Source organism: Puma concolor, chromosome C1 (assembly GCF_028749965.1).
Source record: "Puma concolor isolate L17-30 chromosome C1, mPumCon1.1.hap2, whole genome shotgun sequence".
Taxonomy (NCBI): domain Eukaryota; kingdom Metazoa; phylum Chordata; class Mammalia; order Carnivora; family Felidae; genus Puma; species Puma concolor.
The window spans coordinates 10133149-10149450 of NC_141674.1; the positions used below are offsets into that span (position 1 = coordinate 10133149).

Below are 16302 nucleotides of genomic sequence, written 5' to 3' on the forward strand. Positions count from 1 at the left end.
TATATAAAAAAAAGAATCTGTACTCTCGAACCAGTTGTATTTATTCACTCAGTAAACAATCCCTGAGTGTCTTTTCTTTGCTGAACACCATCAGTAACTAGTGAACAAGATTCTATTCTTGCCTTCAAAGGAGTCACCCTCTAGTCCAGAGACTATGAGACCGCATTCACTAGGCGATGCTCCAGTAACTAATAACCCCCAAATACTGGTGCTTTCCAGTAGCAAAAGTTTGCCTTTCCTTCACGTGTTTTCTTCATTCTGGGATCCGAGCTGTACTTACAGCAAAGGGGGAAGAATAATAGGGGAACCATAAAATTGCTCTTAAAGTTTCTGCTTGGATATGGCAATAGTTTGTGTCTACTTGTGGCTAAAGCAAGTCACTTGGAAAAACCTGGTATTATTTAAGGCAGGAAGTATGTTTCTCCACCAAGGAGAGTCACTAGGGAGGGTTCTGTAGGAATAGGTTCAGAGAGGAGCAGTTTTGGAACTAATAATTAAATCTATCACAGTTGGCTTTTTAAGCAATTGTGATATGATATGGTAGGTTCTTTTTTTTTTTTTTTAATTTTTTTTTTTCAACGTTTATTTATTTTTGGGACAGAGAGAGACAGCATGAACGGGGGAGGGGCAGAGAGAGAGGGAGACACAGAATCGGAAACAGGCTCCAGGCTCTGAGCCATCAGCCCAGAGCCTGATGCGGGGCTCGAACTCACGGACCGCGAGATCGTGACCTGGCTGAAGCCGGACGCTTAACCGACTGCGCCACCCAGGCGCCCCACGATATGGTAGGTTCTTTAATGGAAGTGTCTATTTGAGCAGAGGAGGGAGTGCTGACTTCTTTCAATTTGTCTTTTGAATTTAGAACAAAGTGAAGTTTAGAGCGTATTTTAGAGCCTCAGTTTTCTGGAACAAGAATAGATAGAGCTATAATAGATGCATTGAGAACCCAAAATTCACTAGCCTAGTTGGAGTAGAAAGCATTGATAGTAATTTCTCCTTTCCAAGAAGTGATGTAAGGAGTTTTGTTGATAGCCATGTCTGCATGTCTATAAGCAAGGGGCTTGGGAACTAGGGTATCCTTGGAATGACTTAGGGAGGCAGTCGTGTTTTTGAGAACCTTATGTCCTTGTATTGGGAGGTAAGGGGAAAGGAAGGCAGAATGGTGGTGGAAAACATGGCATGAATCATGCAGAGATTGGCCCTAGGCTCTGGGTACGTTATTTGAATGCCTACTCAGTTGCTTTCCTTACCTGTGTCCCAACTTTCCCGTTTGTAAAAAATGTACAGTGTTTAAAAATTTACCCAAAAAACCATTTATTGCTGTTTTTAACTTTCTACCATGGAACTCACCTTAGATCTGGAGCCCACATTTCCACCGATGGTAACTCAGTCACCTCTCATTGAAAACTTAGTATCTTTTCTGGAGAGAGATCAGTTAAATTCAGATTGCTGTCTTTACCCTTTTTCCCTTCTTTTTGGGTTTTCAGGAGGCTTATGTATTTTCCTGTCTTGGGCATGTCTGTTTGCTCTATGAATCTCCCTCTGGACACTTCAGGACTCAATGGAAATGTCTTCATCCCCAGGGATGCTAGAAAAGACTGTAGGTTGGGCAATGATGGTGGTAAGGCAGTAATGCTATCTCAGATCCTCAATGACTTAAAAGGCCATATGGTTATCATTTCTACTCTAATACTGGGTGCCTCATATTGGCATGTACAATGAAAGAATGCCCCACCCAACTGCCCAAGGCAGGATGTAAGACATTAAGAAGTCACTTTGGCTTTCAGATCACCAAATCTACCTGGGTGTTTCTACTCATCTCCTTTGGAGAACGAAGATTCAGGGGAGGCAGGGATCAGGCCCGATACTTTCTTGTTCATCTCTGTTTCGGCCAAGTTCCTCCCCCAGCCCAGGACAGGATTTGAGAGTCTTCCTGTGCAGTGAGGAACTGCTGTGACATCATATCCTGTATTCTTCCTACTATGTGGCTTATAGTTGCGACTCTATGCTGTGTTTTCCAAGTTTGATTCTCCGTAGTTCAAAACCACCATTTATTAATTGTTATTTATTGTTTAGTACTTACTGTAGGATTTACACTATGCATATCTAACAACACTGTCCACCTTCAGATAATATAGCACTTTATGTATTTGTGAACATTCTTATTCTTGGTACTGTTGTATGGTTTACTTTTTTTACATATGTTATCAACCCCACAATACATTATTGTTTTGCCTTAAACCATCTATTATCTTTTAAAATAATTAAAAGATGAGAAAGAAAATGTCTTTGTTATATGTCGCTCCTTTCAAGTATTCTGGTGTTTGTTTTTTTTTTTTTTTTTTCATTTTTGTAAATACAAGTTTCCATCTAATGCTGTTTTCCTTCTGACTAAAGAAATTCCTTTCACATTTCTTTTAATGAAAGTCTACTGGTGATAAGTTCTCTCAATTTTTATCTAAAAAAAGTCTTTATCTCACCTTCATTACTGAAAGATATTGTAGGTTATACAATTCTAGGTTGACAAGTATCTTTTTTCTTTTGGTATTTTAAAGATGCAAAGATTATCTTTTGGTTTTCAGAGATTCATATGACAAGTCTGACACCTTTCTTACCTTTGTCCCTCTGAATGCAACCTGCCTTTTTTCTCTAGCTGGTTTTAAGATTTTCTCACTCTGTGTGTGTGTGTGTGTGTGTGTGTGTGTGTGTGTGTGTGTGTGTGTGTGTAGCAATTTGATTATAATATGCCTTGGTACAGTTTTCTTTGTGTTTATCCTATTTGGGGTTTCCTGAGATTCTTAGATTTGTATGTTTATAATTTTATCAAATTTGGAAAACATTGTGTCCATTATTTCCTCAAATATTATTTTTGTCCCTGCCCCCACCCTACCCCCAGACTCCAAGTATGTGCGTGTCAGGCAGCTTTATATTGTCAGAGAGGCTCTATCTGTTCATTCCAGAGAGCTTTATTACCCTAATTTCAAGTTCACTGGCCTTTTCTTCTGCATTGCTTAATCTGCCATTAATCTCATTCAGTAAAATTTCATTTCAGATATTGTAGTTTTCATTCCTAGAAGCTCCATTTGGTTCTGATTTAAATATCCTATTTTTCTCCTCATTATAATCATGCTTTATTTCACAACCTTGGACATGCAAAACGTATCCATAAAAGCTGTTTTAATAGCCATGTTTGCTAATACTATCACTTGTTATTTCTGGGTCTGTTTCTATATACTGATTTTTCTCCAGGATATGAGTCATACTTTCTTGCTTCTTTACATGTCTGGTAATTTTTTATTGAATTCTGAGCTATATGAATTTTGCATTTCTTGGGTGCTAGATTTTGTCGTACTTCTATACAAAAAAGAATGCTCCATTTTTTTTTTCTTTCTGGCAGGTATTTTAGTTACTTGCAGATCAGTTCAATTCTTTCAGGGCTTACTTTTAAACTATTTCTGGGGGCGCCTGGGTGGCGCAGTCGGTTAAGCGTCCGACTTCAGCCAGGTCACGATCTCGCGGTCCGGGAGTTCGAGCCCCGCGTCGGGCTCTGGGCTGATGGCTCAGAGCCTGGAGCCTGCTTCCGATTCTGTGTCTCCCTCTCTCTCTGCCCCTCCCCCGTTCATGCTCTGTCTCTCTCTGTCCCAAAAATAAATAAACGTTGAAAAAAATAAATAAATAAACTATTTCTGGATAGGCCTAGAGTAGCCTTTATTCTATGGCTCATTTAGCTTCATTTCTAAAGCCCGATCCTTCTGGAGTCTGTACCGAATGTGCCCTGAATTCCAGCAAAGGCCATCATCCACTTCGGCTGATGAGTACATGAGCAATGTGTGTCCCTAGGAGATCTCATAGAATTGTTTGCCTTACAGCTGCCCAGACTGTAACTCTCCTTTCCTGGAACTGTTTCTTGCCAAGTCACGTAGGGTTTCATCCTACTCAGATACGGGATTGATATTCAGCCAACAACTCAAAGGGACCCCTTTACAGATTTCTAGAGATCTCCGTGCCTTCCTGTTCAGTTCTCTGTCTTGCAAACTGTAGCAAGAGTAGCCTTCCCAGCCTCTGCCTTCTCAACTCAGTGAGATCACCGGGCTGTCCTCGGGCTCCTGTTCCTCTGCTCAAGTCTGGACATTCCCCCTTTTATTTTCTTTCAGAATGCTTGGTGATGATAGGTCTCAACTTCCCCCCCCCCACCCCCACTTTTCTAAAGAATCACCCCCTATCGTGCTGTCTGTTGTTCAAAGTCTGGGAATATTTGTTTCTAAGATATTGTACAGTTTTCTAGTTAGTTCTGGCAAGAGGGTGATCTGAACTATCATACTCCCTCCTAGTGAGGAGCAGAAGTGCTCAGAGTTACTCTGTCGTATACTAGTTTTTGATGATAACTTTCATCTTTAGAATTGTGGTTTTACAGTAGTTTTCCTGAGAACGCGTAGGAGTTGCCTATTCTTGGTTGCAAAGGATAGATTTATCTGAAACTTATAGAAATTCTATAAGGAAAATTCTAACTCAAGGAAAAATAAGGACAATAATTCAATAATATTCATCGAGCGCCGTCTATTTGCTAGTCCCTGTCCTGGTTGTTGGGGATTTAATCATAAACAAAGATTTAAAAAAATCTGTGCTCTTACTGGGGGCACTGTAGAGAAGGTATAGAAAGAGGCAACAAGCATAATAAATAGGTGAAATCTGAAAATTTATAACAGGTCAGATGGCAAGCGCTATGTGAATTATAGAGAAATAATAATCCCCCCAGCACACGTGTGGCACTGATTGGAAAGCATAGCCTTTGTCCCTTCATATACTTTAATGATAGATGCCATCTGCTTAGAGGTAAAGTTGCCAAGTATATTACCATAAATGTCAATCTACTCTAGGGCTGTCCCCTCGTGTCCTGTGAATCTCTGTAGTTTACAGACACTTAACACAAAGTCATCTTCATGGAAATGTTTGCTGGCTTGTTTCTTTCCAGTTTTCTCAGCAGGACATTGGATGCTCCTTGAGGGTAGGCATTATGTCTGCCTTCGCCTATGATTATATCCCCAAGCACTCCATAGGTTTGGCATTGGGAGACTGCTCAGTAAATATTTGTTAGTTGTTAAACACATGTGAAGAGATTTTCGTGGATATACCGGTTTCTTGATACCTGCCCTGGTTGGACGTTATATGCATACTCCTACCTCTCTGCCTAAAAGTACGAGCCACTGGCGGCACTTAAAAATACACTGGGGCGCCTGGGTGGCTCAGTCGGTTGAGCGTCCGACTTCGGCTCAGGTCATGATCTCGCAGTTCGTGGGTTTGAGCCTCGCGTTGGGCTCTGTGCTGACAGCTCAGAGCCTGGAGCCTGCTTTGGATTCTGTGTCTCCCTCTCTCTCTGCCCCTCCCCTGCTCATGCTGTGTGTGTGTGTGTGTGTGTGTGTGTGTGTGTGTGTCTCAAAAAAAACATTAAAAAAATAAAAGTAAAAGTATAAGCCAGCTTCTCTTTGGAAGTTACCTGTTATGATCACACTTTCCTTCTTTCTCTTTTTTTCCATAGCTGTGCAATCATTGTACACCCTAAATGACCAGATATCCCATTTTATTGTCACCAAGTCAAAGGCACTGGAAGAGGACAAAGACCCCTTCCTACCCACTGAGAAGGAGACTCTGAAGAGTTCCATGATCCTGATGAGGCACCTCTTAATGGACGCTCAGGTACAGAGATTAACAGAGAAATTCTGTATAGAGTCGGCGGTGTCCTTTTTTTGTTTTCTTTTTAGTAGAAGTGGGCAAAAATGTCTGACTACCACGCTTGTTGAAAACTGCCTTTGTGATGGACGTCCATGTAGCAGAGATTCTGATCTATTGGGTATTGGATTTCTGATTAGGAATTATTTAGGATTTGGTATTAAAATAGCTTGGTTTTAAGTCAAAGTAATGGGGCTTAAAAATAATACATGTGTTGTTTCTGAGACTTTAACAGATCTCTCCTTAGCCTTGGAAAAGTGAAAATCCATTTACATACAGACTTGGCAGGCCTCAAAGCCGGGGAAAGCTTTGGAGTGGAGCAGTGCGTATCCCAAACAGCATCACCGAGCAGCTAATGAATATTTTGGTACATTTGATGCACCCCCAGTAAGCGAATCGGCACTGTCGTTTCTTTTTTAATGCCCGCAATGAATTAATTACAGAAGGCATTTAGCCCGTTGCATGCTTTTGTCGAGATGTTCTTCTTCAAGGTTTCTCCTTGTGTACTATTTTATTGAAATATTTAAAGGTAATCTGTCTATTCCTTCTGGCTTTGTTGGTGGGTCTCTCCAGATACGTTGCTAGGCAAACACCAGGTGGTTTGCTCGAGTTGATAGTTTTCTGTGTCAGTGAAGCCAAGCCGAACTAGATTTTATTGTCATTTCTACCTCTCCAGGATCTAGAAATGTTTCAGCCAATGTTCTTTGGTTTTGGTGATTTTGTATCCGTTTGCCCCGGAGCTTTCTTCCTGAGCTTGTTTTCCGTTGGACAGCCGCGAGGTCAGAACGGTGGGCGGTTTCCTGTGTTCCACTCGGTATCAGATTTTGAACTGCGGTTCCTTTGGTTTTGTTTCTACCATGGTGGTGTTTTATGTTTTGTTTTTTTTTTTTTAAAAAATCAATCCTGAAGCCTGTCTCTTGTACCAGTAGGACTTTAACTGGCAAGGCTTTTGTGCGTTTCTCACCTGTCAATGTTCGAAGCTGCCCCATGGGGTTTTTGAGCCCCTATGTTGCGATGGCCCAAGTTATGCAAAGCCTTCCATTTTTACTCACTGTTCTCCCTTCTCCCCTTCGTTATGAGCATCCCATTCGGTTTCTCCTTTCTTCCTGAGCCCGTCTGCCAGAAAAAGGACAGATTCCGAAGCTCTAACAGCCAATTGTAAAACTCGGGGGGAATAAAGGGGAATTTAGAACGATTTACCAAATAAAAGAAAGCAAAGCGTTCCTGAAAGGACTAGCTTTCCTCAGTGCCTAGACCCAGTCCTACAACTAACACCCCCAGCCAAGGGAACTATCCACGTGAATCCCAGCAATACTGTGTAGAGTCTGGAGTTTGTAAAATCTCAGGAAGTAAAATATGATTCATCTTTTCTCTCTCTTTCACTAGTGTCTAGAATGGGATTTCAGAAACGTTCAACATCGCTTAAGAAAATGTTTTCACCCCTGAATGCTAGATTCATGTGACAACTTTCATCCTAGATGGTGTTGATCGCAATTCCTCCTCTCCTTTTTTTAATCTAATGAGACTGAGCTATCCCATACAATGTGATGACTGGGGGGGACTGTTTCATTATTTCATTCTCTCCTGACCCCTCATCAATGCCTGCTAGAATTTTACACTCAAATAGCCAGATAAAGTGGAGTGGGGTATGGTGGTTACTTCTCGAAGTCAGACCTCCAGAAGGAGGTGGGTCGAATCTTCTTCCTGAGCAGGGCAAAAATAGAAAACCAGCTCGGAAAGTGCTGTGATGTCTGGGCCCATTATTTCTTTTGCCTACTTCTGTTTGAAGCCTCTTCCCTCTTGTCTTTGAGACTAATATAGGATGAGGTAAATTGTGATTAGTTTGGTCCAAAAATACCACCCTCGTTGCTTTTTTTCCTCCAAACCACTCACTTCTGGAAACATTATTTGTGGTTTTCTCTATGTCCGTGGCTGAAGTCAATTAGAATCATGTTACCTAATGCCCCCAGGCTCAGATTATGTCCCTAAGATTAGCGTTGCCACACTTATAACATGCTAAGAAACCCCAACATTTTGGGTATGGTCAGGGGCGATATGTGGTTTTCAGTTTTGAAGGAGACATCTAGAGATACATGATTTTTAAGAAGACTCTTTAATGAGCATTTTTGGAAATGGAGCGAGTTTCCATTCATGTTTTGACATTGCTTCTTACCTCAATTGGAAAGACGAGGGAATGTGCTTAGTTCATATTCTAAGCACATCGATAACGGGAGGTCAACAGAATGTGAATTCTGTGTGCCTCCTTCCCTTCAGCTGCATTTTGTGATATTAATAGGTGTGCGGTAGGTTTGTGTATGGTAGGACGTAAGCTTCTCAAGAGCTTTAACCACATCCCTTAACTTGGTTGGTATAATAGCCTGCTCGCTTCCATACCCGGAGGACTCTTAATAGCATTAGATGATGATGAAATACTCTGACATCAGTTTGCGAGTTGAATGAAGTCAGGCACAAAGTATTCCAGAGAACCTGGAGGCTGCTTTCGAGAGCAACTGCTTAAAAGGCATAATCGATTCAAGTCACATCTGTCTTGGAAGCAATAAATCCTGCTTAGGAGAATGTCAAAGGCAAAAGCATTGCTGGGCTATGAAATTCTACCTCTGAGGATTATAAAACAGTATGCACACAGCAAACACATCTCCCAAGTATAATAGGGGTGCCGGGTATGATTGGCAGGTCTGACAGTTCATTCTACAGAACGGAAGTGAGAAGGCAGGGGGAGCCCCCAAGGCCCACAGTTACTTATTCATTCCCTAAATGTCCGTCTGAACATTGAGGGGGTGTCTGAAAGAGGCAGGGCTCCCCTGTTTACATTCCATTCCCCTTGTCGTCTGCGGGCCCCCCAAATTCAATGACATGTACCATTCAGACCGCATTTGAAACCTGACCTTGTGGCTTTTGTTCCTGGGAGCCAAACTGCCGACTCAGCCTCATGAGCGATTAGATTCATAACGCCGAAGAGGTAGTTCTTTCTGGTAGAGATTAATTCTTTTACTCATACTGTGTGACTCCGCATGCTAAGAGGGGTTGATTACAGCCAACTAAATCTCCTGTTGGCACTCCTCTCTTTCTTCCCCCCCAAAGACCTCGTATCATTATTTATTAAGGGGTGCGCGAATGCTTGGGAAAACAAGAAGATCGCTTTGTTGCCACAGGGCCCTCTGCTGGAAGGCTGGGCGCTACAAGGTGGAGACGGTCCCTTCCCTGTGGGGTCTCCTTCTGCAGCCACAGCGGCTTAGAGGGGCCTGTGTTCTGTCGCCCAGGCCTGGCAGAGCGCGAGGCCCTTCTCCATGGACCCTGGCCTGGATTTGAAGGCAGGGCTTGCGTGCAGCAAGGCTGAGCCCCGGGTGCACCCCTCCCAGAGGTCCATCTCTAGGAACGAAGGAAGCAAGACTTTAAAAATAAAGATAAACTGGGGCGCCTGGGTGGCTCAGTCGGTTGAGCGTCCGACTTCGGCTCAGGTCATGATCTCACGGTCCGTGAGTTCGAGCCCCGCGTCGGGCTCTGTGCTGATAGCTCAGAGCCTGGAGGCTGCTTCTGATTCTGTGTCTCCCTCTCTCTCTGCTCCTTCCCCGCTCATGCTCTGTCTCTCTCTCTCTCCTTCAAAAATAAATAAAAACATTAAAAAAAATTTTTAAAATAAAAATAAACTGCACAGCCATCATCTCTAAGCCAGTGTGTGCTCCGGGCCTGGCAGAAGTCAAATGTTAGGTGGGAAATAAATGAAATCCGCTTCATCCTCTGCCCGCCCCTTTCTCTGCTCTTTCCTCCTCTTCCCTTTTCCCTTTGCCTTCCTTCCCCTCCTTCCTCCACCCCTCGCCCAGCATCCACTCTTCCTCCCCTACCTTCTCCTTCATTTCTCTCTCCCCCGCCTCTTCTTCCCATTGGCAAAGTAAGTCTTAGTTGAGAAGCGGAATGAGATTTCTCCCTTCCCTTCCTTCCCCCTTTTCTTTCCTTTTCTCATCTGCCTTTCTTTCTCTTCTTTGTGTTCAGAGGTCTCGAAAGTGTATTTGGCAAAAGCCCATATTCCCCCTTACCCGGCACGAGGGGGCGGGGTGGTGACTGGCAGGAGGCAAGCCTGGTTCAGGAGACAGGAGGGGATCCTGCCAGCATCTGAGACTCAGAGTGATGGTTGTCTGGGTAGTGTGAATTTCTCTTCTAGAATGGTCTGGAAAACTCCTCTCCTCCGGTTGGTTATGCTTTCTCATTAATTTCTGGCAACATTGGGCCGATTTAACATGAGATGATTGGCTGTTTGAGCTGCCCGGACACTTCACTCTCTCGACTGGCCTCGAATGGGGAAGTGTGGTTTGGGGTGGAGGCTGCACCAGAGGAAAGCATGGCTCAGGCTGCTGACACACAGTTGGGGACGGATGGCTTGTCAGCTTGTTTTGGGAAGGAGACCTTGGAAATCAGGTAACTGATACACATTCATGGCAGCCATAACCCTGGAAGAGATTCTCTCCCTTTTCTAGCACGTTCCATCCCTCCGTGTACTTTCTGAAGCCAACACCATGCTCAGGACGTGGAGCTCGTGGTTATTCCTAGTGCAGGCATCTGGTGCTTTCTGGCTGCAGCTGGCTTCAAGGTCAATGCCACGAGTAGGACCCTGTTGACAGTCCTAGGGAATGTCTTGCCTTTTAAGTTGTACAAACTGAGGTACCAGAAGGGTGCCTGGCTGTCAAGGTCACAGATGCTGGCCGCGGCTAAGGGTAGCACAGGAGCATGGGTTTTTTCTTAGTATCTTTTGAAATTGGACCCCATGTGGGAGAAAGAAACAGAACTGTCCCTACATTGCGGCAAGCAGGGAAGAAACTCTGAAATTAGAACGAGGGCAAAGAGGCAAAGTTCTCAAAAGAAGAAAATTACCCTGGGATATGTTTAAATCTACACACGCTGTCAGATTTCCACCTCTTCCAGGTCATAGGAGAAAGAAACACTTAAACGGACGTGGAGGAATTTAGTTCACCTAACTAGAGAGCTACATTGGTAAGCTGATTATTCAAAGGAGTCTCAGCTTATCCCCTCCGGTAATCCATGTGCTCCATTACCCATCGGTCCTGTGCATTTGAAAAGGCAATGCTTATTTTCTGTTCCCAGATGCAAAACTATAAAACCAGCAGGTCCTATGCCTGAAGTTTCTTACATAACTCGTGCAAGCTCACTTCCCATTCTGCCATGCGATTTTGATCTTTTAAAGTGTCATGGCTTTTTTAAATAAATAAAATTTTAACCTGCAGGCATTGCCAGGCTTAGATGCAATCCTTGCGGTGACAGAGGCCCCAGCAATCACCTTCCCTGCTCCAAAGGAACGGAGGGTGATGCACACAATTGCGATGCTCTTCCTCTGATAAGCTTGAGTCTAGGTGTTCTTTATGTTAATAGTGAAAGGTGGCCTCTTCTGAGTCTCCTTCCATCTTTGTAAAATCCTATAAGGCAGAATTTTAGGGAAAGTGCTGGAACACTGACGTTTGCTTTCAGTGTTCACTATGCAAACATCCAGGTACAGCTGGAACTGAGACTCAGGAAAAAACCGGATTCCTGTCCACTGCCCTGTTGTGAAGGAAAGGAACGTCTCTTAGATGGGTAGATACTATGTGTTTATTTCAATGACGTACATTTTATTTTTTATTTATTTTTAATGTTTATTTATTTTTGAGAGACAGAGAGAGAGAGAGAGAGAGAGAGACAGAGCATGAGCAGGGGAAGGGTAGAGAGAGAGGGAGACACAGAATCTGAAGCAGGCTCCAGGCTCTGAGCTGTCTGCACAGAGCCCGATGTGGAACTCGAACTCACGGACTGTGAGATCATGACCTGAGCCGAAGTCAGACGCCTAACCGACTGAGCCACCCAGGTGCCCCTAATGATATACATTTTATTTATTTATTTTTTTTTTTTCAACGTTTACTTATTTTTGGGACAGAGAGAGACAGAGCATGAACGGGGGAGGGGCAGAGAGAGAGAGGGAGACACAGAAACGGAAACAGGCTCCAGGCTCTGAGCCATCAGCCCAGAGCCTGACGCGGGGCTCGAACTCACGGACCGCGAGATCATGACCTGGCTGAAGTCGGACGCTTAACCGACTGCGCCACCCAGGCGCCCCATACATTTTAAATGGTAATAAAATAGAACGTATGCTGCTCTGATAGTCAATGGTCCGTGGTACATAGTGAGGGAATCTGAAATAGTAGCAAAATCATGGAAAGAAGATTAGGGGTAAGGACTCGGTGGGGTTCTTTGGTCACCAGCAAGAAAGAGCAGCTCTGATTAACAGAACAAGGGTGACATTTGATGGAAGCCAGTAGGCTTGACCTTTGGAAGAGGTGGAGGACAGCTACAGAGAGTTAGGTCTCAGAAATTAAAGAGAGGTCGCTTCAGGGTGCTGGGGTTGGGATAAATTGACTCCAGCTATTTTCTCTCTTCGTGTCACTTTGATCAAGAATCTGATCTGCGTGTCTCAGGTCAACGGATCCTTTTCCCCATTGGCATGTTGAGGGTGTGCATGTCGAGGGATGGTGCCACCTAGACCGTGTGTGCTGTGGGGAGCACGCCATTGTTACCACAAGGAGGGAGAGGGGACTCTGGGCAGATGGAAGCAATAATAAATCTACCAAGCACTCGATATGCATACACTCGGTGCTGTGTCCCAGCACAGGGGTTGACTGTGCACTCAGCTCCAGGGATAGAGAGGGACAGAACGTCCCTGCCCTAGAGGGACTCAAGATGTAGTTGGGCAGGGGTCAGACACTGAAGCGCCCTGTGATAAGGCATGTGTGGGGGCCACAGAAGCCCAGAGAAGGAAGTGGCTAATATTTGCAGGTCACTTTACTGTTCACAAAGCACTTCTGCCGGCATTTTGTCATCTTTTCCCTTCAGCCGTGAGAAGTACGGGAGGTCGGGTATTATTCTCTCTGTTTTGAAAACTGGGTATTAAGCTTTAATAAAATAGACTTTTTTATGTTGTGTTCCATCCAGCCAATCGCGAAGCAAGCGTAATTGATTTCTAAGTTGTAGGTGGTGATCCTCGGAGTGTTTGCTTCCCAAAGGGGTTATTAAATGGAGGGGAAAGGAGGGTGTAATTTGGGGAAAGGAGAAGATTTAAACCGGGCTTTAGACATACAACAGTGCTCCTAACTCAAAATGTTTTTAACAATGTTAGTAAATATGCAACACTTTACTAAAGCCAAGCTCTACCCTTTCAGACTCCTAGAAGGCTTAGGGCTCTAAGAACACGGTTTTCAAAATAGACTATAAAAGGTATTATAGGAACCCCCCCCCAATATTCTAGTCTTCTCATTGTGTTCTATAGTTATATTGACAAATATATGGCTCCAAAAATAATACCCAACCCTACTATCAGCCTTTAGGTGAGTGGTTCTCAACTGAGAGGGGAGGAGAGCACTTATGCTCCACGCAGGGACATTTGGCAGTGTCTGGAGGTATTTTTGGTGGTCACGGCTGGTGGGGGTTGCTGGGCAGGGGTGGTGGTGCTCCTGGGATCTGTGGGTAAAGGCCAGGCATGTTGCTAAACTTCCTACAGAGCACAGGATGGCCCCCTATGACAAAGAATTATCTAGCCCCAGTGCCACTTGTGTCGCGATTGAGCAACTCTGTTTTTAGACCCTACAATCAATCATAATTTGTCCTCAAGATAGATCTTAGTTATTTTATCATTCATTTCTTGAGCACCTACAATGTGCCAAGCCCTGTGCTAGACTGCGGGGAGCAATATTGAGAGCGAAAGGAGGATCTTGAATTTTAGTGGGGGCGGGTAGCTCTAAGTGTGCAAGTCAACATAATAATGAGTTTCAGTACTTGTCTTAAAGATGCATGAGAACCTAATTGAGATAAGAGTTCAAATGTTTTCTCTTTGAACATAACATTTAAGCTGAGATCTGCAGGGAGAGAGAACGAAGGAGAGAGAGAATGTGACCTCTACTCATACATTATTGCATATAATTTGTACTTTAATTTAGTTGTATGTATTTAATACCACTCCATGAAGTAACTGGAAATAGATCCCCTGGGGTGTTGCAAAAGATCTAAGCAAATTATTTATTCCAGAAATTTACATATAATTTAGATAATATAAAAATTCTAACTGGTCCCTCAGGAGCAGAGAATCTTTTTATTTTTTTTTTGCCTATGGGTGTCCACAGAGGAACCAGGATCTCTCTTTTTTTTTTTGCTAGATGCTGTGGACATAGAGACACATGCAAAGGAAGGCCAGCATAAGAGCTGTTTGAACTACATGAGACACAGGAGTCTGATGGGTGAAGGGAAGTCTGGGAAGATGTAGACAAGGAAATGAGGAGGTGAAGGCTACTGTTGCTTAGCTGAAGAGCTGCCATCTAGAACACGGCCCACTGTCAGTTCTCAGTTATGCACCTATAGATTAGTAACTTTGGATTATCTACGGGCAGAGCCTTCCTTCCCTGGTGGCACACACTCAGGAAATGTAAACCAGCGTTAGTCTGAATGAGACATAATCAGAAAGGTAATTTCACTGCCAATATAGATATTTTTTACCATAATGGAATTCAATATCAGAATTTTCTTTTAGTATCAGTTACTTGGTACTTTTTTAACGCTGTGGCTCTCAGCCATTAGTCAGATAGTAGAGAGCAGAATGGATGCTATGCAATTATAATCCTAAAATAACTTACGCTTAGAATGGTAATTCCTCTGCCGAGATGTTGGGACCTCCTATTCACATTCAACTCCAACTTTCCCTGTAGGGCGGCCAGGTAAATAGAGGCGTGGTGTTGCTAAGTGTCATCATGGATGTCCTGTGTTAGATCTGGGAGTAGAGCCAGAAAATCTCTTTGATGCCAGCTCAAGCCAATATTCCATGTTCCTTCACTCCTTAGCTCTCAGTAAATCATGCTTAAAAGCAGTTTAATAGTGAGATGGTGACTTGGCTCTTCCAAGTTCTCACTTACTCCTGTGGACTTGAAATAAACTCGCTCAGCTTTGGCCAGCTTAGTAGCCTGGATACTTAATTTTAGAATGGACATTCTTGTCTTGGGTTACTCATATGCATCTACTATCTCTTTTTCTTTCCTTGAAAAGTAGGAGACAATGAAACAGGCTCATGATAAAATTGATAATGAAAATCACAACATGGATTTGTATCAGTTAACTACTGCCACATTAAACAATCATCCCGGAACTAAGTGGTTCAGAATGATAACTTGTGTTTACTTCTTGAAGTCTGCGGATTGACTGGGGTGATTTTGCTAACATGGGCGGGCACGGCTGATCTTGACTGGTCTTACTCCCATATTTGTGGTCGCTGGGGCCTGGCGGGTCTAAGATGGCCTTGGCTGGCATGATTCAGCTGTCCTCCGTGTATCTTTCATATCCATCCAGCAAGCTAACTCTGGAATATTCTCCTACTGGTGATAGGGGTCCTTAAAAAAGAACAAGTGGACAAAAGCAATCATTTTTCCAATCTATGTTTGCATCAAGTGCACCACTGTTCCACGGGCCGAAATGAGTCAAATTACCAAGCCCAGAGCCAGTGTGGTATTGCACCACCTAACAGGCTGTATAAAGCATGGACCATTGATGTAATCAATCCACCACATAAGCAAAGCAAAGTAGCAGAAGATCTCTTTGCGCAACTCTTGGCAATATTTGATCTTTTAGAAATGGGAGTCTGAAATGTCCTAATTAGCAAGCTTCATGCACATTATCTTTCAGAAAGACTGATCCAGTCAGTTTATTTAGAGGGACACGGATTGTGTTCTTCTGCCCTTATCCAAGCACAGAGGACAGACTGTGTTTGAACAGCTGGCAGATATATGTTAAGAGGGCTCTATGTCAAGCTCGAACAGGATGGTTTCAATGGGCCCGCGACCAAGTGTGAGAAGTGTGCGCTTGTGCTAGCTCTAGACGCATGATGAGCCATTAAAATCCCATTGTTCTAGCTGGTCACTCAAGCCAGATGCGTGGTTTATTTGTTCAACAAACGCTTCCTGAGCTTATACTAACCACATGAAAGGTACGGTGGTAAACATTGCAGGGATATGTGAAAAGTAAAAGTGGTAAAGGACCATTGAGTCCTTACTATGTGCCAAACTCTGTGCTAAGGACTTTACCTTACCTCCGAATCTCATTTGTGAAGTATGTATCATTTCCCCTACTTTATGGATGAGGAAATGAGGCCTAGAGAGGAAACTTCCTTAAGGTCACATATCAAGTGAGTAGCCTTGCTACTTTAATTGCAAAAATGCCTGCGCTTCTTTACTTTTTCTCTTTGCAGTATGCCTCTGGAGCCTTTCTCACTATGAGCTAGGATTTGTTTTCACACCCCTTGAATCTGAGCTGCCTTGTAATTTTTTTTGGCCCAGAGATTGTAGGGGAAGACTAGGTCAGTCCAGAGCCTAGCCTCCAGATGCCTCCATGTTTCTGCTCTTTCTTGAAGCCTTGTCTCTGATGTGAGAGTAAGTCTGGCAAGAAAACTGGCAGAGGCGACACCACATGGAACAGAGGTATAATCTCCCTGCTGAGCCTGTCATGGACCAGGCAGCCCCCAGCTGACCTACGGAGGTA

At 43.7% G+C, this 16302-nt stretch overlaps 1 protein-coding gene across 3 annotated transcripts in view; it reads left to right on the top strand.

Annotated features, from left to right (window-relative positions):
* The window catches only part of KAZN (kazrin, periplakin interacting protein), a 1132657-nt gene that overhangs the window by 292644 nt on the left and 823711 nt on the right, over positions 1 to 16302 (top strand). For all 3 annotated transcript variants that reach the window (XR_015254486.1, XM_086715734.1, XM_086715735.1), the window contains exon 3: positions 5537 to 5694. Coding sequence is in view for 2 of the 3 variants with exons in the window: in XM_086715734.1 (XP_086571860.1) it covers positions 5537 to 5694 (158 nt within the window). In the remaining variant the exon portion in view is untranslated. The remainder of the gene's footprint in view (positions 1 to 5536; positions 5695 to 16302) is intronic.